This window comes from Salarias fasciatus, chromosome 14 (genome assembly GCF_902148845.1).
Source record: "Salarias fasciatus chromosome 14, fSalaFa1.1, whole genome shotgun sequence".
Classification (NCBI taxonomy): domain Eukaryota; kingdom Metazoa; phylum Chordata; class Actinopteri; order Blenniiformes; family Blenniidae; genus Salarias; species Salarias fasciatus.
Window position 1 is genome coordinate 6,978,820 of NC_043758.1, and position 21,902 is coordinate 7,000,721.

General features: G+C 40.8%; 1 protein-coding gene and 1 long non-coding RNA gene across 3 annotated transcripts in view; one reads left to right on the forward strand and one right to left on the reverse strand.

Annotated features, from left to right (window-relative positions):
* Positions 1 to 21,902, forward strand: part of LOC115401007 (uncharacterized) — a 75,217-nt gene that overhangs the window by 50,570 nt on the left and 2,745 nt on the right. The window lies entirely within an intron of this gene.
* On the reverse strand, positions 1,498 to 19,266 carry LOC115401006 (uncharacterized protein C14orf132). Of its 2 annotated transcripts, none has more exons than XM_030109132.1 (2): positions 19,065 to 19,266; positions 1,498 to 1,726 (listed from the first exon to the last, which is right to left on the reverse strand). In XM_030109132.1, the coding sequence occupies exons 1-2, from the start codon at positions 19,089 to 19,091 to the stop codon at positions 1,508 to 1,510; spliced, it is 246 nt and encodes an 81-aa protein (XP_029964992.1). In that variant the 5' UTR covers positions 19,092 to 19,266; the 3' UTR covers positions 1,498 to 1,507. The 2 variants fall into 2 exon arrangements, 1 of the variants encoding a protein (XP_029964992.1); XR_003932848.1 differs by lacking the exon at positions 19,065 to 19,266 and adding an exon at positions 6,822 to 6,907 and having other exon boundaries at positions 1,542 to 1,726.

Here is a 21,902-nt window from a genome sequence, read left to right on the forward strand (position 1 = left end):
CTGGCTTCTGATCCTACAACTGGATCACGCTATGATCCGGTGTAATCCTCGCCGGTTCGGACACAGACCTCCACTGATCCTGTGCTGTAAGCAGAACTCGGGGAGTTTATGTAACACCAGCTGCGCTTGCATAATCAGCTGACCAATGGCAAGAGCAGCACCACTACTGGGAGGCTGCATCTTTTTTTTGTTTGTTTTTAGTACTTTTTTTTTTTTTTTTTTTTTTTTAGCCCGGAATCCAAAATGAATAAATTGAGCTATTTGTTAAGGGACGAGTGCCTGTTGGAAAAATACACAAGGAGCTGTTTGGTTTTCCAGACTTGAAGGTCAAACCCAGACGCAGGTTTACCTGAGTGTAATTTTAGTAGGTTTGAATTGAACAGCTTTGTGGAGTTGTTTATAAAGAACAATGAAAGCTTATATCAAGTCATTTACATGTATTTTTAATACATCTTAGACAGAATATACACACACAAACCAATGTCTAAAAGCTGAATCGTGACGCATCTCTACAGGAAGTATTTAGAGGCTTTTTGTGTTTCCCTGTAGCAGGCCTGCCGAGATGCCAGTAGTTTCTCTCTTCTGCTCAGTTTCTGCTTATTCTTGTTGTTATTAGCTCTGCGAATCTGCTGCATGTGCATCGGATCCCCCTCAAAGGAGTGTGTGCAATCGAAAATAACAAACTCTGGACTGGTTAATTCAAGTCGACCACAATAATGTGCGCGCACCACCAAGTCAGTGATGTAAGTTGAACCTTATGAGTAAATGAGCGATCGGACGAACCCAGAGAGGATTTACAGCTCAATATGTGTGCAAAGTTAAAGATGACTCACTGAGAGAGGCTCTTCAAATGAATGCATATTAACTTTTCTGTGTAATTACTTTATTTTCAATATATTCAGTAACTCCACTGCTTTGTGGAGGAGTAACTATAATTAAATGGTAACTTTCGCTAATGGTAAGCTGAGAAAATATTTGTTCATTAATGAACGAGTGAAGAAATTTATTTAAAGCCGAACAGAGCTTTCAGGTAAAACCAGTAAAAGGGTATGTACAGGATATGTTGGAACACGTCGTTGGCTATGTTAGGCAGGTTTCACATGGATAAAGTGCTGGGCAGCAGTTTTTTTGATGATTACACGTGTGCGAAACTATTTACATGCATGGCATCTGTGTGTATTTGTCGTGACATTTTCCAGTGTCAGGGCTTTAATTCACACTCAGTCACCACAACTGAAGTCCTCCTTGACATTTACATCTCAGCACAAAAGTCAGACATGCACGTTTTTGTGTCATGACTGCTCCAGAGAATTTTTTTTTTTTTATATATATATTCTTGATCTTATTTACAGTTTATTGCAGAATCGTCAAAAAGTGTCCAAATGAAGAATCCCATGCAAACTCCGACAATCCCCGAGCCACAGTTTGCTCTTGAAAAGTCCATGTTGCCGATCTGAAAGTACATCACAGCTGGAGGAAAAGGGCAGGACGTCCCGTGTCCGTCCGGTCAGAAGGCGCAGGCGCAGACCACGGCCACCACCACGATGTTGCCGATGGTCGCCAGCACCGCAATCCACAACCAGATGGTGTCGCTGGACACCTTCCCATCATCCTCTGCTTCTGAGGGCCGCGAGTAGCCGGCGTTGAGGTTGGACGTGGACGTCTGCAGGGACGTGTTGCCGTTGTACGGAGAATCCATGAAGGCCCCGCTGACGGCCGGGAAATGCTGCCAGGAGAGGGAACAAGTGGGAAAGGACAGTTTAGATTTACAGAAGATTCACTTCAGGTGGTAAAAACGGATGAAGTTTATGTTGATATTAAAGGAAAATATGACATTTAGAATCAATACTGATTTAATATATACTCATAGTTACATTGTGTAATTTGATTGAGGGTGGCAGTGGTGAGATTTCAGGGTTTTTTTCTGTTCTTAAACTAAAAACACTGGCAGCGACTCACTTTGTCAGCTTTATACAAGTTGCTGTATAGTGGATGTGGTCGAGGCGAGCTGCCTCAGTCGTTAATATTTACCTCTTTTCTGCTTCTTTATTCAAATTAGTTTACATACAAATCACAGCTTACATTGGGCATGAGTGTATTCTAAACCGATCAATAGTCAATCACAGGGAAAACAGACACATTGACACCGACGCATGTTTTTGGACTGTGAGAATAAAGCAGCGCCCCACCATGCTGAGGGACACTATGCAAACTCCACACTCCACTTTCACAGTGAGACAAAGGACCAGTTCTTTTTCAATGTTTTTTTTTTTTCATTAGAATAATTACAGGCTGCACCTTTAAGGAAAAAAACCCAGGGTGGGTGAGAAGTTCGATTCAATTCCTGTTAATAGAAAAACAAGGAAATTTGCTCTGAACACTGGAAGATAAGCATTGATTTTTGTTTTAATGTGAAACTTTTAGTCATTTTATGCACACCGGTTCATTATATGACATTTTCTGATTTATTACACACTATGAAATATCCACCAAACGTTTTTACATGGGCAAATAATGAGCAGAAGCATCTTGATGTGCCTGCAGGACAGCAGACGATAAAACACTGAAACACTGAAAGGTGATCAGCGTGATGAAAATGTTTTCTCGGGTTGTTGTTGGAAGTTCACCACTTGAGTCTTGAAGACATGTGTGGTCTCAAAAGGCCAAAACTGAGATGTGTTCAGCCTTGGCTGAATGAAACAATAAGGAAAGGCTTGGCTGGACAATAACATGTTGTACTCAGGATATTAACCCCCCAGCTGTGCCTGGTCTCAGGACAGCTGTACTGGACGGTGAGGAGAGAGCGACCTCTCAGAGGGATTAATTCTCAGACGGATTAGCAAAATCTGTCACATGCTTCACTTTTTTTTTTTTTTTTTTTTTTTTTAAGAAAGAAAAAAAAATCTACAGAGATTCAGAGACTAAGAGAAGAGAGAAAAACAAATGAGGCAGATAATGAAGCATGATGATAATGAAGCGATGCACTAAAATATCCTCACATGTAAATGAACCCACAGCAACACACAACGCAGCCGTCTTCAGTTCAGCTGCTCTTTGTTCTGGAAGTGTGACGCCTGCACCGCCGGCGCGGAAGCGCAGCTTTCAAACAAAGGTGAGCAAACTTAATCTACTGTAACTTTTCACACTGCCTTACTGACGCACCGCCGCGACAAAAAAAAAAAAAAAAAAAGACACAGACGGCGAGCTGCCAGGCCGTCTTCCACACTCACACACCGCGCAGCACCGTGATACAAACGGACAGCTCAGTGGCCATTAATAATTCCAGCTTTCACCCTGACAGCTGAAAGGTTCAAGTGAGTCTGACCCTTTGACTAGAGGGCGTTTCAGCGCCGCTCTGGGTTTACCCAACTGCATCACTTTTACCCTTGATAGGCAAAAAAAACTCACGTTTGAGAATGCTGGCTTACATCCTCCTCTGCCAGGTGACATTTGTTGCGATCATCTTTTTTGTAAAATATAAAAATGCCTTTTCTTTTATTTGCTTTTACGGCAATGAAATGTGCAGTGAGTGAGTTGATCAGCCCCTTTTTTTCAATAACTTTTCTTTCGTATTATATATGTATTTCTTACAATTATATGATGTTTTTTGCCGAATTTGTTTGTGAATTGAGATATCATAGCCTAGGAGAAAAGTGCATGCCAAATCCTGTAAACAGCAACAGGACAGGAGTATAAAAGTAAATCAAACATTAAAGTTTTACCCAAACTTAAAAAAAAAAAACACTAAATATATGCATTTCCTGTGTTATGTGTATTACCTAACCATACGAATGTCTGTTTCTTTTTCTTACGAAATGCATACAACAGCTGACTGATGTCCCAGAGATGTTTCAAATGTGGAGCGAAATACTGTATTTTGATATTGAAGCACAGGAGGGTGTAAAATTCAATAAATAGTCTTCATTTTGTTAGAGAACAGTATTGATGTTTCTCAGACATCAAGTTGGCTTCAAACCGTCTCTCTCATGCTCTTTCAGTGTCCTCGTCTTCCCCCGTCTCTACAGCCCATCTGCAGATGTGCCTTCAGGACAGATTCTCACTCAGAAACCTCTCGCAGTGAGGAGAGAGTAAAACCCAAAGTGTTTAACTCTGAGTCACTGAGTATTACAGGGGAAAACCATTACAACGTTCCTGGTGCCCAAGCTCAGTTCGCTCGTATTATACCGTCTCTACAGGGAGGGGGCGAGTCCGTTGATCACTTTAGAATAATTTGAAAAAAAAAAAAAAAAAAAAAAAATCCATTGACCTTGTTGAGTGGCCTACTTTGAGGGAAGGTTCAGCGGGAAGTCATATGGAGCATAACATCAGGTCACCTGACACCTCATGGTTGAGTGGAGGTGATGGAAGATTTCTGCATGTAGCAAACATCTGCTTCTTCAGACTGACTTCACACCAGCGCCAGCTCACATGTTTTTCAGAGGTTTTTACAGATATGACGACGAACCGGCATTCCCTGCACGTACAGTTTGCCTCATTGAGCTAAAAAAAAAAAAAAGAATGATGACTTCCTACAGATATAAACAATTGCGAATAAAACATCAGATACATTATTGTAGCAGTGTAACCTGTAAAAGCACAGCAAAATAAAAAAAAAACGAGAAGTGAAGTGACTCCTGCAGCCGCAAGGAATCCAGACCTTGCGTATTATGCAATGCATCTATTACGGCGATGTACAGTATGATGGTGATAATATCCTCATTCGCTCTGAGAAGTGAAAAAAAACATTGTGCTCTCGCTGAGATAAAGCGGCATAATTTATAGGAAAGGTATATGCTCTCACATCAACCACTTAATATGTATATTTAATTAAAACTCCCTCCCAGGCTTTCTCATGAGTAGAGGAGGGGCTGAGCGTAAACACCGCTTCGCTCCGAGTCTGGAGGATCAAGCCCAAACATCCGAGATAATAATGCATGCGAGCAAACCAGAAGACAAAGCACATTCTAATAAGGAGCGCGCCCAGTTTGTTCACTCTCTCATTAGAAAGTCTCTGCCTGCAGGCAGTGTCTCGGTCTGAGAGTGAAACAGCACAAAAAGGTCATCAAACAAAAGCAGCAGTGAGCATGTGCAAGTAGCACATGTCTGGAAGACGGGCTGCACTCAAACATCCAGACTCTGTTTTTAAAGGTTGCACTGAATCCTCAACCAACAGTGTCTGAAATGTTCCTGATAGTTTGGTGTTGACAGATTGTTTTTTTCCTCCTCGGGTTTTCTGACATGCTGCAGAGTGAATGAATTTACTGTAACAGTCACAGGCTCTCTATAAACAACGTTTTCCGTGCCTATTTCTTCTACTGTCGGTTGACCAGCTGAAGACAGAAGCAATATCATTACCGCACACACACACACACGCACACATACACACACACTGGTGTGTTATTTTTACAGTTGCCGCACTCACGCTGGGCTGTGTAAAATAGAAGCAGTTCAGGCTGAAGTTATGTAAGTAACTGTGATCTTTCAGTGATAGGACAGCTTCACACAGAAGGAGAAGCAATAAACTCAACCAAATAGTCTTCAAAGGCTCCTCAACAAAAGGGCAAATTAAAATGTTTGACAAGTTTCCTCCTCTCTCAATCACTAAGATAAAGAAAAATCCAAATCGAAACACAAATATTTTTTTGATCTCCTACAACGAAGTGCTACAGTAAATGTTTTGATTTTTGATCAGCTCGCTAAATCCTCCCATAATGTATTTCATTGTATTCACTGCTATATATTCCAAATTATAAATATTTAATCGACACCATAATAGTGTTGCAAGCAGTCGGTCTATGATTTACCTCTAATGGGTAGCTTTATATAGATCCACACTTTTCCCTGATAGTGCAGACTAAACTATCCCGCATAAACTCGTTGTTTGTGTGTTTTTTTTTTTTCTTTTTTAGCACACTGAACTCTGAGCTGCTCTTAACACACTTCAAGTGAGAAAATGATTCAGTGAGGTGAAGAAAGCAACACCAGCCAACTAACAAAAAACAAACACTGAAGAAGAATTTGTGAAATTTCAGGAGATTCGGTTGAATGTCTGTTGATTTATTTGGCAAAAACTGAAGGTTTCTGCTGAATGTAGCAAAGTAACATGATGTGACAGGCGCTGGCGCTGAAACTAAGTACTGCTCACTGCATTTTATCCTCACAGTGATAATCGACGAACAGTTAATGGAAGTAAAGTCAGAGTCTTCTGACTGTAAAAAAAAAAAAAAAAAAAAACACCAGAAGAGCTTTAATCACTTCCTCTTTTCATTCATTTTGCATCTTAACCAGTGAGCCGGTGAGGGTGAGGTATGCCCTACCCAACATAGAAACTTCATTCATAGAATGAAGTGTTGAATTTTTACTTCAGTTAACAAAACTTAACTGCAATTCTTACAGAAAACAAGTCCAATGTCATTTATTTAAAAGCCTGTTGTACCATTGTGCAGTGTTTTAAATCTTGTCATTTATTTTGTTTATTATTTCTATTTAAGCGGTCTTATTTTACGTTCCTATATAGCGTATGTATCGGATGTAGCACATCAAATAGCCAGTATTTGTCTGAGCATTGACAATAAAGGTTTACTTATTCAGTCTCATCTATCTTATGTTTTCTCTTCTTTCCCATAAAATAGATCAACAAAAGGTCCGCAACTTAACAGATCATCGAGAAATCATGATAGGCTCTCTGATGTTGTAAACAAAATGTAGAGTGGCTTCAAAGTAACTCCAGGTACGAAAGATTAAAAACAGTAAAATTGCTTTTAAAAAGTCGATCGAAGAATTCTGATTACTGATAAAAGGAGAAGTAAAGAGAGTTGTACCTGTACCGGCTGAGTGTGGAGAAAGAGTTGAGCTCTGATGCAGCAGTCTGTCCCGTCCCACTCTGACTGAGACTGAGAGCCGAGAGGAGGAGAGGAGCAGCGCTCCGTGGGAGGGAGGAGGGGAGGGGAGGAAGCGCTGATAGGATGGGAGATCCTTCACTGGGGAAGAGTGATAAGCCTCCCTGCTGGGAGATGGACTCAGCCATCCAGCTGTAAATGTGTGTGTGTGTGTGTGTGTGTGTTTGGTGGATAGGTAGAGACACCTAAGACACCTGGTGAATGAAATTATGAATTTTCTGTGATTTTCGAGAAAATTAAATTAGTCTTACACCAGTGGTTCAAAACGTCCATGATGCTCTGGTTTCCAGTTCTTCGACACTATTAGTGAGAGTGGGATCCTCCGCTTTTCTTAGAGCTAATTTGAGTGACTCCAGGAAAAAAAATGGTAAAAACAAGAGCCAATTAGATAAAAAAACTAAATTAATAAATAAAAATGCTAACACACGTTGCTCAACGGAGCCTGCTGACTCAACAGAACAATCCACATTTCTGCATCTGTGTACAGCACCTTGTTGATATGCACAGAACCGCGAGTGAGCCAGGTTGAAGTACGCCTCGCATTTCTGACTGCATTCCACACGCATGCATCATATGGTTTGCACCTGTGTACGTGTGTGTTGTATGTTATGTCCATGCAAGGGTGCATCTTGGTGTGTTTGTGTGTGTGTGCACCGCTGCCACTATCAGTGTGCATCTGTACATGTGGGTGAACACACATACACGAGTCAGAGATGAGGTGTCCTGGAGCTTGTGTTCATTATGTTGTGATGCAAAAAAAACATCTTAACACATATTTTGCTTCATAATCAGGAATCAAGACTATTTCAACACCCATCTGAGAAAAAAAAAAAAACCTGCTTGTATTTAAATGCATGAAAACACTGTGGCCGTTACAGATGAATGTGTCAGTACAGCGTGGTTTCTGACAGCTTCACTTGCTGTGGTCAGTTTTTCTCTTCTCAGACATTCCTCTTTCCCTCTGTTATTTAGTTATATCTCATTTACGTTAAAACAGTATCTTCTTCAAATTTACTACATGCTTTCCTACACATTAAGTTGGGCTGACTGGGATTTGGTGCTTTAGGATGCAGTCTGTGACTTATGTGAGTTTCTGTCAGGAATCTACATTTTAAACAGTCAAGACATTCAGCAGTCAACTTTCAAGTGTGTCGATATCCTGTGAATCATGAGTTTGTACTGACGATGGCGAGTAAAGACTTCCTCAGCCTTGTATTCCTCTGGAAAGCTTCGGCTTGACGCTCCCCACAGCTGATGCTGAAATTGGTTTATTTAGCAGGGTAATTATCACAAATCAAAGATAAAATGTGGTGTTGTGAATGTTCCTGTGACTTGCTTCATCACTTCAGCAGAATAGCTGCAAGTTTAAAAAGAGTTATAATCTTTTAGATGCTCTCCAGAAAGAAAGCAGTGCATTTAAATACTTCAGTGTATCAACAGTGGTTCTCTGAAATATCACGATACACGAGTTATTCATGTGGCATTAATCACACTGAGGTAAAATGCACATCAGATATGTCACACATCATCTTAAGGTTGAGGTTAATTGCTTGAAATTGCTGAAATTGCAATAAATGAATTAATCAAATATAAGTCACTATGATTTCAGTAGTTTATAAAACTAGAAATTCACAAAGATAATGGTAAATAAAATTAAATTTTTCACATCAGACTGTGACATGACCTCCATGTCATGGTCTGAGCCGCCTGGTATTAAAGCCAGCAGGATTAACATCAATGAATGTCCAGTTCAGCGCAAGTTAACACACCTGCTGCATCCTCCACAGCCAAAAATCCTCCTTTCTAGTTTCCTCAAATGGCTTGCACATGTTTCCCGGCACGACGGCATCAACACGACAGCACGGCCTCCGAATGTCGGTTCCCTCAAAATACCACAACAAACAAACATTTATTTACACCCGATCTCTGTTTCACAGCACTGTCAAGGTAAACCTGCTTTTGGTTTTGAAGCACCTTGTGCAGGTAAAACAGCTTATATACCAGGCATGGTAGCAGGTCAACACACCCGCTGAAGCCACCGCAGCGTCAGATTTCATTGCTATCTTCCCGTCCTTGTATTTCCACAGAGGTCAGGATCCATAGGTCACCTTGTTAATCCTCCACAAAGCCATGATGTGAATCACATCAGATTTAGATGCACAGGGGACTGAAGCTGAATCTCCCAGCATACCCTTCATTCCTGCACCGTCACTATGGCTGGGTGCACCAGGTGATGCAAGTCAGTGGTTCCCAACCCGGGGTCAGAGGCCCCCTCAGGGGACGGACCAGCGGTCACAAGAGGGGGGCTGGATTTGGAGTTTTCATGAATCGTACATGTCGAAGAAAGTGTGATGAGACTCTTTCTGGAAAAAAAAGATTCCTGTGAAGCTGCCGAATGCTTTCACTCTGAAGGTTCCTGCTCTTGTTTCTGTCACAGTCGGTGTTTGGCTTCACTGCGATGTTTGATCCAAGAGGTGCTCCGAAGCCTTTCTTTGAGGCAACCTGATGGATTACAATTAAGAAAGTTTAGGAATTACAAGTGACTGTTTCTGTGTGTGTTATGATGTCGCTTCTTGTTTCGTTGAGCATGACGCTCATTGATGATGACCTGTCAGTGTCTGTGGTGACCTTTGACTTCTTGAAAGCATGATCTAAGATTTTCTATGTGTTTATTATCATTATTTAAAGATGCCTTTTTACCATTTTTCCCGAAATGCTGATTTTAGGGTGTGCTGTCCAGTGCACACCTCTTTCTCCTCAGTGGGGGTTATATCCACACTTAGTTCTTTTATATATCCTCCCTGTTGTAATCTGTATTTACCATCTCTGAAGTCACTGCTCTTACATTTTCTCAGGTCTCTTCACTTCCCTCCACTGTCGTTTCTATCCATCTTGGAATCCTCCCATGCCTGTGTGTTTGTATCATGCATTATTCCATCCCTCCATCCGTAACATCATCCCTCCCCAGTGGCTGGTCTAGCGTGCAGCGGTGCAGCGCCTGTGGAATTAGACACAAACATGCATGGACTCAAATCTCCCAATCTCTACAAATGAGAAATCCTTGCACTGTGACGTATTGAGTGCACAACACAAATTTAGTGTAGAATAAACGTCCACATGAGTGTATTTCCTGTGCCCATCTGCGAGTGTGTGTCCTGTGGGGGCTCAGAGGGAGGCAGCGCGTGTGTGCTCTTTGTGTATCTGTGCGTGCATCTGTGTTGGCATTATTTGTCTATCTTGATTCTATATGCTCAGGTGCATCCATAGCCTGTATGCATACATGCGCTGTATGTGTGTGTGTGTGCGCGCGCATGTGTGAGCGTGCGTGTCCAGGACAGTGATGGCTTTTAAAGTTATATAACGCTCTTCTAAGTTGAAGGGAGACAGAGAAACTGCCTCTGGTAATCCCCCCCTCCGCGCACACACACACACACACACACACACACACACACACACACACACACACACACACACACACACACACACACACACACTAGGCACAAATTATTTTGCACACATATGCTGCAGGAACACACATTCATCAATCACTGGGAGCACAGTCAGACACACAACCGCACACACGAAGCTGCGGGTTATTTAAAATGGGCAAAAATTTGAAGCCAGTGATGGGAAAATAATTACGATTAACAGAGGATGGGAGGGAGGGCAGATAAAATCGGGGGTCACTTATCATTTACGAAGCTTTTGTGTTACAAGCTATTTGTTCCAGGAGCTGTTAGTGAAGCAGCTGATGAGGAGTGCGCTCCCGGGTGGGGACATTTTACCCACGTTTGCACCGAGATGTGTGATTTCGCTGAAAAAAGAGAAGAATTACTGTGCCTTGACGTATATAATGGGGTTGGAAATTCTCCTTCATCTGTCGTCACTTTAACAGAAAACACAGAAGAAAGAAAAAGAGGGGGAGGACAAAGCAGAAAAGAAGAATAAAAAGGGGGGGGGTATAAACAGCCCTGCAGCAGCCAGCTGTTCCTCCTCTTTGTGAAACATCTGTCATTAAGTTTGAAACACAGACAAAGAGGGGAGCAGAATAAGAGATCATATATATGTGATGACGGAAAACGAAAGAGTGAAAACAGGTATTCCTTTAATTTCCTGTGTATCGTACTTTCTGCTGGCGCTAACTGGGTTTGACAAATCCGTTCCTCTGGTCATGTCGGCTAATGAGCTTCCAGAAAGCATCTTTTTTGACCTCCTTTTCATGCAATAGGAGAAGTAATTCCCCGGGATTCAGAAAGATTTGTTCAAAATCTCACTGCAGTCCCTCCAGGGTTTGCTGAGATCTCGGGTTTGTAGCAGAGTCGTCAACCATAAAAATCTGTCCACACTGCCACCCACCAGAATACATTTCAAGCGTGGGCGGAAGCTTCTTTCAAGTTTACATTTAGATCCAGTCAGACAGATTATGCCTTGTGACAAGCATCTAAAAGCAGCTTCAGCTGCACCGGGCCAAAGCCTCCAGCCATCAGCAAAGTTCTTAAAAGTGCCAAAGACTCAGGGAAAAAAAAAAAAAAAGACTTTCAACATGCGGGTAATTTTATTGAGTTAATATAGAAATCCATCAGTTTTCCTCAGTGGAAAAATGACCGGCGAAGTGTGGTAAGCTGGAATTTCAAATGTGAGCTTAATCTCACCATTCAATGTGCATTAATGGTGTTTTGTTTTAAATTATTCATACTTAATATCAAAGGTATGAATCATTTGTGTGTGTGTGCTTTTGTGAAAGAAATTGTGACAAAACAAAAAATGAATAAATTGAGTTCAAAATATTTAGAATTGAGTGTAAATGTAATGAAATGATGAACCTAAAATGATTTAAAAAAAAATGAACTTTTGCACAAAATCTCTCACATTTCATCTTATTTGATATATGTATTCATAGCTGTTCACAGCCACATAACCAACATAACCAAAGATTACTGAACAGAGGACAAAGTGTTAGTTTAAGATTAATTTGGCGAGTTTCATTATTAATGTTGGCAGTCACAGATTTTACTGTGCAGGAAAGTTTTCTATTTGCTATGAATGTGATGAAATTCTTTCCCAGCCTGTGGTGAAATTGATTTAGTTAAAGTGGGGATATAAACACACAGTCTCAACAACAAATTACACTGTGCTTATTTTACATAGAAACATACATCATCATCTCAGTTTCTTTTAAATTTACAAATAAAACCCTTTAAAAAATATTATATAATTAACCAATTATGAATTAAAACAATTAATAGGATATTTTCAAACTATATTTTTGAAGATGTGTGGTTGCAAATGTCTCTCCAGGTGGAATAAAGGCTAATTTGATTTGCTCCTCTGAAATGACTTTGTGGACGATGATTTGACCTGATATAATGGACATCCAGCAACTGCATCAGAAAGCACCAGCAGCTGAAAATAATTCCACAGTTATTGAGCCGTGTGATGAAAAGAAAATACTGCCTCTGGACTGTGTCTGAGGGCGACGAGGAAGAGAAGCTGAGGGAGGAGGAGGAGGAGGAGGACTTTCACTCAAAATCTACCAACGAATGCACATTGAAAGATGTAAATCACAGATGAATGAGTTAATTTGTGCCACACATAAATAAAGTTGATCTCAAACGGGTTCATGCAGTGAATTAAAAGCATAATAGCTAATAAATAGTGATAATGCCTAAATTTTCCTTTTCATTTTTTTTTTTTAGAAAAATGCAAGTACATCTTTAAAATGTTCACATTAAAATAAGATAAGGCAGCAGTGTTGAGTCACCTCTGAGTGGTGTTGTCATCAGATTTTTAATTCTTGGGTTCGTTGTTGCATAGTGCCCTCCACACTGAATGAAACGGCCAGTATCCACTGGAAGTGAACGCTCTTTCACACAAATCAGACTTTCACGTCATTGCTGATATTCTCTACTTTCCAAGCCATAGGATGTTCCTGAGTTTTAGGTTTTAATCTTAGCTGAACCAGTAATTCCAATTTTTCTGGCACAGTAGCAGTATTCTGTAGTCATACAGCGCCTCCTAGTGGTCCAAGATGGTATATAAATGGTTTTTAAACATAAGTCACATGACCATCCAAATGACTAATTAAAGTGTGAAAAATACAGAACAAATTTATGTCATTATCAAACTATGTATTGTTTGGTAACTTGTGAAAACATTGTTCAAAAATGTATTTGTAATTTTGTAGGAAAGTTGTCCACAAGGTGTCACCACTAAGTCTTTGGCCACATGTCTGTTAGGTGCTGAATCAGTTTACTGGTCGCTGCAGTAAAGCACGACACTCAGAGAACAGATACGGCTTTGGATTGACACTGATGTGTTTCTCGTGCCTGTAACACTCAGGACAGCGTGCTGAGCGATGAACCAGTCATCAATCATGAATGATAAATGGGATTGTTAATTCACAAGGCACAATGGAGTGGTGCACGGCAAACACACCCTTTCGGTTTCCATGTGGTCCTGGGTGGTTTCTGGTTTTTGGCTTCACCATTGAGATGTATTTCAAGTTCCTCCCCAAGATGATTCTGGCTTTACGCTCTTCGAGAGAGTTCTCACCAACAATGAAAAACACAAAGCCTAAAAAGCAGCTGCAGACTATTGAAACCTGAATGTAGAAGAGGCGGGGCGGATGGATGGGTCAGTTAAACATTGGGCCCTGAAGACGGACTCTTGCATCCTGTCTCTAAATTACAGCTGAAACTGTGCAAACCTGAACAAATAATGTCATCAACCTGTCTGTGTCGCTCTTTCACGTGCACATTTCAAACAAATGGCATTTTTCTTCATGAATAATGATTCTCCCCCAAACGTAACACAGTAGTTTATAGTGAAATATTAACCGCTGCATTGTTTTGCCACGAACAGACTGAAATTTGGGAACAGGACCAAAGCTGCATGACTTCCATCATCAGAATAATTCTTTTAGCAAGCAGAGCAAAATAGGGAAAACATTTTCATTCTGCATCTTGTTGCTGGCTCTCACGGCCTTTTGGTATTTATAGCTGGCTTATCAATATATAATAAATGTCAAGATTTTGTGAATAAGCAAGAAAACCTGCAGCTGCGGGACACACAGCCAGCTGATGCAACACAAGCTCCCCGTCATACCAACAGTCACACGACAGGCCTGCTCAGATGTAGATGCTCTTTGAGACACGCTGAGCTCCACGGTCGACACTTTTCACACATACTTCACATTGTTCGTGCTCTGTTAAGCTGCATGTGAACAACTGTGCTTATATTATTACAGACTCAAATCCTATTTCTGTTTCATGCTGTGTGATAGGAAACATTTCAGTGCATTGTCATTTCTTACATTTTATCATATCAAGAGTGAAGTGACAGCGATCTAAATCAGTCATTAGTTCATCAGCCACATCTTTTTAAAAGTGTGTTCATCTCCTGAGTTTTCAGAAGCTGAGAGAAGAGTTTCTGTATTGCAGACGGGTTTCGATACTTTCACTTCACACACAAAGCATTATTTCTGCTGTTAATAGTCGGCTCAGCATCTCAGACAGGATTCAGACCCTCGTCTGTGTTCTCGTGCTTGAGAGGAAATGGTCTGATGGTGCCTTTGAATTTAATCTCACAGATATCCAGTTCTGTCCATAACTGCAGTTGTACTTTATCCAGAGGTTTCAGGTGATTTGCATTGGAATGAAAAAATAGCCAAAGAAGTGCTGTGCAGATAATGACAATAAATCATATTTATACTGTAGACAAAAACAGTGGTTCCAAATCTGTGGTCTGGGTCTCCCTTTAGGGTCAGCAGTGATCAAAACAGGGTTTAATGTTTTTCCTGTTGTGGATTTTCTAAAGTAGATTTGTCCATCAACCATAATTATTACATTTTGTATAATGACAACAGACCAAAGCTTTTATTTTGAAGACTTCCGCTGAGGACTCAGGTTTTTATGCCACGTGTTTAGTAAAATAACTGAGGTAGTGCATTGAATTTTCAAAACCGTTTTTATTAGGTTTATGCCTCGTCACAATTCTACTTTTTAATGTTTTGTGGGGGAAAAAAAAAATACTTCCTTCATCTTATATGTTGCATTGAGGCCGGTTTAAATCCATATCAGGAATGTTTCTGGGGTAATGTAATGCAATATTCATAACATGTATTTAATACTGTCAGAAAGAGATTATCCCAATCCTCTAATAAATACACTTTGGATATTGACAACATTTGTAATGTAGTTTTTATTCACAGAACCTACTTTACTGTAATGTGATTACCGTTGGCCTGACTGCTGTTACAGCAGAATATGAAGCTTCAGCCCTGATGTGAAGTGATTTTGTGGTGTTTTTGGTTGAAGATCTGACATTTCTGAACATCATAGCATCGTGAAACAAACCTAATGCTCTAATAAAAACGTAATGAGCTTTCAACTCCGATCACATGAACCAAACGCCAGCATTGGAGGCGGTAAAGAGTTATGTCATCGTAAAGGAAGAGTTTAACCTCTGAGCTGAGATGTAGCTTGTTTGTACATCACAAAAGTGCAGTTGTGTCCGTCCACTCGCATGTCTGACTTGTTTGTTTGCATTTAATCTGTCATGCAATCCTGAATGGATGACTAAAGCACAGCAGAGCTTATGCTATGCGTGCCGACGCTGACTCACTGTCCTCAGTGCTTCATGGATGGCCGTTGTTGTTGTTTTTCTCCGGATAAAAAAACGCTTTTAACATAAATGCACATTCAGCATTGAACATTCAACTCGAACAAGTTGAGTATTTCTGAAACATTTTCTAGTCCCGACAGTTATTTTTGAGAAACGTGCAAAACAAACTCAATCGTATTGATTTGTAGCAGGATTATTTGTGAAGCACACCTAGGTTATTCACAGTACTTTCAATAAAGCAATAAGCCAGGGGTTGTGGGAGGATGACACCCCCCGATCACAGAGATGAAACCACATTGAACCCCCTGAATATTCCAGTTGACATGTCTCACTGATGAAACAGTGAAAAAACATGGTCTAAATGAAATCCGTTCAATCTGTGGTTGAATACCAGGCTTCTGAATGTTTCTATCATAGTTAAATTATTGAAAACAGCTGTTTTAATCCTTTGCAAAGACAAGCCAGTTGTTATTCAGTTGTTATTCTATTAGAAAACTGAATACAAGCTTCTATATATAAACTAAGAGAAAGTGCAGCTGGTGATGGATCAGAATCGCAGTCTGACCCCCTGAAGTACCTGATAAACTCTTTAGCAGATGGTAATCTGACCTAAATCTCCATCACGCACACTTTGATTGACAACAGTTAATTAGGACCGATCTAACATTCACCCTCCGAAAAAAATAAATAAATAAGAAAGAAGACAGTTGGGACAGAAGAAAGTTATCAACACAAGGTCGGTGCTGGAGGCTGTGCAGCTCAAAGTCATCTCATCAGTGGCAGAAAGAGCGCAGCTCATACACGATCACTGGGCGCGCAGTGTTTCCAGTGTGTCAAACGATGTGAGGTGTGTTCAATTCCTGTTTCAGTCTGTTGCGTTTAGCAAAGAGTTGCATGTTTCTGTTTTCCCATTCGCCCTCAGTATTTTTGTGTTTGGCTGCTCAGGTGTGAAGGAGATGCACCGTTTCAGGCTGCATCGCCGTCAAAGCTGCGGAGTTCGCAGACAGTTTGTGTTGGAGTGATTAAGGACCACACATTGAGCACATCTGATTAACCGTCGGAGGACAGATGGCTATCAGACGAGGCTTTCCATCAAACGCCGTCAGTGGGACAGGGTTCAGGTCTGGAGCACGGGGCTCCGGTGACAATCGTCGGAAAACTGAAGGAAAATATTCAATTCAGGACAAAACATGGGACACTTTACCCGTTTAGCAGTGCTTTAAGTTAGAAGTAATTTAAACTGATTTCAAACCATTTCTGTGAAAAACCTTCAAAATGGCCTTTCCTTAATCGCGCCTTTGCCTAGGAGAGTTATTTCAAGAATGATTAGGTGTTTATGGGTGATTTTCCATTAAATCCTCACATCTGGCTTCAGTAATTCAGCAGGTGTAATGACATAAAATATCTCCCCTCCTTCTATTTATGTTCCTCCACATCTTACTGTGTGATGCATCCCAAGCTGTTCCCCAGCGGGGGAAAGATGGCCTCTTTTTTTTCTGGCACAGACCAACAGATGGCGTCATTTTGCATTTAAGACGGCAGCTCATTGGCTAACTGAATGTCAGCAGGTGATCTGAGTCTTATAAATCTGCACTTCAATGACTGAAAGAGCCAAGAGAAGGAATGCAGTGCCTTTGTTTGGAGAAAATAATCCCTTTAAATGCACAAAATATTTCTTGTACTTGGAACTTAGTTAAGTTGACACTGAACGTAGAACTATTACTTCCATCACGTCAAGTCCAAACGCCCCGCTATTTATGTAATGCCGCACAGCCTCCTGTCTGAAATACACAGGATTTTAAGTCTAAAATTGTTGTTTAAGTCAGAAAACATTTGCCAGCAGCTCCAAATCTCATGTATGTCGACATGACAGCGGCTAAATTTACCTTTTGTGTGTCATTCAGTGGGAGCTTAAAGGCCTACTGGGTGTTTAGATTAACAGAACTAACATAAAGCAGAATTAAATGGATCACATTCACTCTCAGCAAATTTACGTTTTCTGTTCAGCCTATGAATAAATATTGTCATCAGCGTTTCACGGTTACACAATAAATATTAATGAAAAATCATATGTTGATAAAAGAAGGCATCCTCAAAAACACATTTTAACCATGGCAAGGGAAAATAATAACTTGAGGGCATTATTGTGAGGCTAAGGAAAAGAGCAACAAAGTCACAAAGACTGCGTGCTGCAAAAGTCAAAGCAGGACTTCTACTGCGCTGCGAAAGCTTAAAAGCTTTCATACAGTAATTATTTTGAAAACATTTCCAAAGACCTACAAGTCACTAAGGGCCTTTTGATGTAACATAAAGCATTGCCCTCGGGTCACAGCTAATGCTCAGCATCATAGGTCAGAGAGAGAGAATAACAGGCATGAAGTGGGGCAGGCTGCGATCCGCTGTGCTGGAAAGAACCAGACAGGGTTTCATGACTCTCTCTCTTTCTTTTCATTTAAGATGTTGAAGCTGTATTTTACTACATTTAATTAACATGAGCTCTACTGTTTCTCACGTCACACAATAGTGAGAAAAGCAAACAACACATTTAGATTAAATCCAACATTAAAAGCTGAATGTGTTCACTCTTTATGGGGGATTGTTTAGATTCGATAGCTTCTGCATTTCTTCCAGTTTCTGTCAGACTGAGGATGAGGTGTTAATGAAAGTCTTAGCGATGTCAACTGGTGTGCGAAACACTGAGAGAAGTCGAACTTGTGTACAACTCCCAGGAAAAAATAGTCACGGTGAATACTTCTGAAAATAACACTGACACTACGGTTATAAAGCTCTTGTTTCTATGATATTAAAGAAGAGGTCAAATGTGACAAAAACAATATTGTTTAACTTTTTACAGACTTTAAAAAATGAAAATGTTCCATTGAGACATTTTTAATCTGTCTAATTTTGATCAGTTTTACTCTTTTGCATATAAACGACTGTGTATTTAGCCCTGACTGTAATCTAAGTGAATAAATCCCGAAACATCCCTCAGCAGCGCACTTGCATTGCAATTTTATATTCCTGAACGGTCTCATGAGGTAACCTCATAAAGGGTTAAGCTTCAGTCATGCAAACAAAGATTGCATTAACATTATTACACTGACATCGAGAAAACACATCGTAATCTGGCTGATGCCATATTGGACTTGATTAAAAACTGACAGCGGGACAGCCGTGACAGGCTTGTAGTGACTCAGCTGTAAAAACTAAGAGTGAGTCCAAGCTCTCGCGTCTTCTTTTGGAAACCCGACTGTGCAGACTGCTCCTGAGTCATCTGTGTGTGTGAGTGTGTGTGTGCACTGTCTGAAAGCGTCCGTCCAACAGACTCGTTAGGACGACACAAGAAACTTTTCTCACTGTGACTCAGTGTTTTGGCACCAAGTTTGCCTTCCTCTACCTAAATACACACAATTGACACAAATTCTCTTTGAAAACTTGCAATCAGTATCCGACCGAACACATGACTTCACCTGAGTGAGAAACTTCACTGATCAGAATCCTCAGATCAAACCGAACGGAGCGAGTCTGTTTCCTCTTCCTTACCTGTGCAGACATCAGCGATAACTCCATAATCCCGGGATCAGTGGATGCCAGCCTGGCTCGGGTTGAAGAGAAGTAGTTTTCACTGCAGGGATGAAGAAAGAGACGAGCACGAGGAAGCTCTCTACGACAGCCCCGCTGTGCAACTGAGAGCCGAGTGGTGGACGTGCTTCATAATGACACAATGAATGCTTTTCATGCTTCATGTAAGAGTTTAGTCACTCAGCACATCTCTCTCTCTCTCTCTCTCTCTCTCTCTCTCTCTCTCTCTCTCTCTCTCTCTCTCTCTCTCTCTCTCTCTCTCTCTCTCTCTCACTCACTGTGAGAAACAGTGGTGAACATGCATGTGAAGCATTCCATGCAAACTGTGCAAAATTATTGATGCCATTGTTGCTTTTTGCATGGAAGTGCTTTTGCCACTCCCTCTGCTTTTTGAGATGAAAGTCATGATACCAAAGACTGACCCTTGAATTATTCAATTTGATAATACACATAAAATCCATGTGTGCATGTTCTGTACACCCACACGAAGTCATAATGGGCTCCTAGATCCTAACTGTGTAATGTTGGATAAAATATTTTCGTATAATTCATTAATGGCTGCAGTTGTTGACTGTCAAGGCCTTTTGAAAAATGTCTTTTATTTATTGACTTGAATTTTTCATCAAACCATTTTTTTAGGAAGAGCTGGTAGACAGTAAAAATACAATGGAGTGGATTGCTGATGAGCTGCTTTATTGTGCACTTACGAGAAAAGAGGAGATGGGAAAAGTCCCTCTTCACAGTCGGAAAAATCCACCGGAACACGGTCAAACTGGGAGATTCCCTAAAATGAAGTGTTGCTGCTGCTAGATTTGAAAATAGCAGGTCGATAACTCTTCTTTGGCTCATTACTTGTTACTAGTCTGAAGTTTTACTTCCGCTTAAAGGTGCATTGAGGAGTTTGCACGTTTTATGCGAAATAGCGCCCCCTGCAGGCTTTGGGCGTAATGCAGCTTAGTGAAAAACTCGTCCCTGTGGCCCGCGTGCACGGAAGAGGAGAAGTCCGTCTTCTCTCGTTTAGTAGCACTCAAGTAAGATTTAAGTTTCTTTTACCTGGTGGAGTCTGTGCTGGAGCTGTGGCAGTGCTAGAAGCCAGTTTTTTCTTACTTTCTGGAAGATCCTGCTCAGTTGTTGCTCACTAAGCATCTGGCGGAGTAATGGTGGACAAAATGAAACTTAACCAGCCGGAGCGTGCATTACGCCATTCCTTTCAAATTCTCCCAAAAAAATTCTGGTGCCGGACCGGCACTGCAACTTTCACGTGACAATTTAGCGCTGTTAGTGGTACTTGTAATGAATATGTCAGGGCACATTGTACACATCATTAAAAATGTGTAACATGTTTATGGTGGAAAATAAGTACTTTTAAGATTGTAAAACTCCTTAATGCACCTTTAAAATATCTTACTTTATTACTGATTATGTGATCATTGAACAGACCAAAGAAAGAGTTGAGCGCCAGCGTCTGACTTCCGCTGACGGATGTGATTTCAGCTGAACGGTGAATGGATTCCACTGATTATTCCTGAAGCGCTTTACATTGTTAGTTCCGTTTATACATTAATGGTAGTGATTGTCTTGCGTTCATTAGCGTTCAGTCTCATCCACATAGGAGATCGAATCAGCAGCCTTTTTTTTTTTTTGATTGAAGACAATCCGCTCTACCAAATGAGCCGCCCTCAGCTGAAGTGGGGAAGTGTGGTCGGTCCTCGGACTTGATCTGCGCAGTGCTGACAGCTCAGCTGCGCTACAGTCATAAAACTATGAGCACATTATAAAGACGCCCCGAGTGAGTCCATTTAAAGTGACGCACGAGGAACTTTGTCAAGTGTCTAATGACTTTCATTTCCTTTCCTGTCGCTGTCTTTGTCTCTGGCCTGTCCACTGCGCACCCTGCACTCAAACTGAACTTCACACGGGATTAAGAAACTGTAATCAAATACTGGTTTTCAGGCCCTAAACATTGGAGTCAACCAAATAAATGGTATGGTTTCTTTGTGGAAATAGCTGCCAAATGCATGACCTATTGTAATGTATTTTTGGAGACCAGTGGAAATGTGTTGTTTCTCTATGTTGTGTTATTTTATTAACATAACACAAACCAGGCTGTGGATTGTCATCTCTCAATTTGAAGGTTTCAGGTTTAATTCCATATCTGTTCTCACGTCGAAGTCTCCTTGACTCTGAACCAAAAACTGATCCAAACGGAGCACCTCTGCCCAGTGTCGTGTGTGAATGGGTGAATATGATTAACAATGGAAAGCGCTTTGGGGACCGCTCAAGCGGCAGAAAAGCACTATATGAGCGAAATCCATTTACCATTTATTTTAATGATTTAGTAACTTTTACTCCAGTTGCAGGCTTGCTGCAGATGAAGCCATGCTTATGCAATGCTCATAGCATATCAATAATAAACAGCTCCACACAGGGAACAATTTTTGATAAAAGCAGAACGGGGGTGTTTAGATAACGGCTTTACGGCTTCATGTTTCATTAAAAATGAATGCAATGAAGTAATCCATCCATTTTCTTTACTGTCCCTCCTGTTCAGGGTTGAGGAGCGCGGGAGTCGATCCCAGCAAACTCAGAGAAGCAAAGAGACAGACAAACACACTCACACACACACTCACTCACAGTCACACCTCAGGACACAGTGCATCTCATAGATTCATCCAAACTTTTCTTTTGAGTGTGAGTTCAGAGTTAATTGTGTCAGAGATGTTTTGCCAACATGCTGTAGCAATTCACTTCTTGAAAAAAGCCATATCATATTCATCTTTTATTGAAGGATTAAAGAAA

Coding starts and splice junctions, on each gene's coding strand:
- LOC115401006 (XM_030109132.1), bottom strand. CDS start 19,091: ATGGAGTTATCGCTGATGTCTGCACAG. Junction 1,727..19,064: donor TATCGCTGATGTCTGCACAG/GTAAGGAAGAGG, acceptor CTCTCCTGGCAG/CATTTCCCGGCCGTCAGCGG.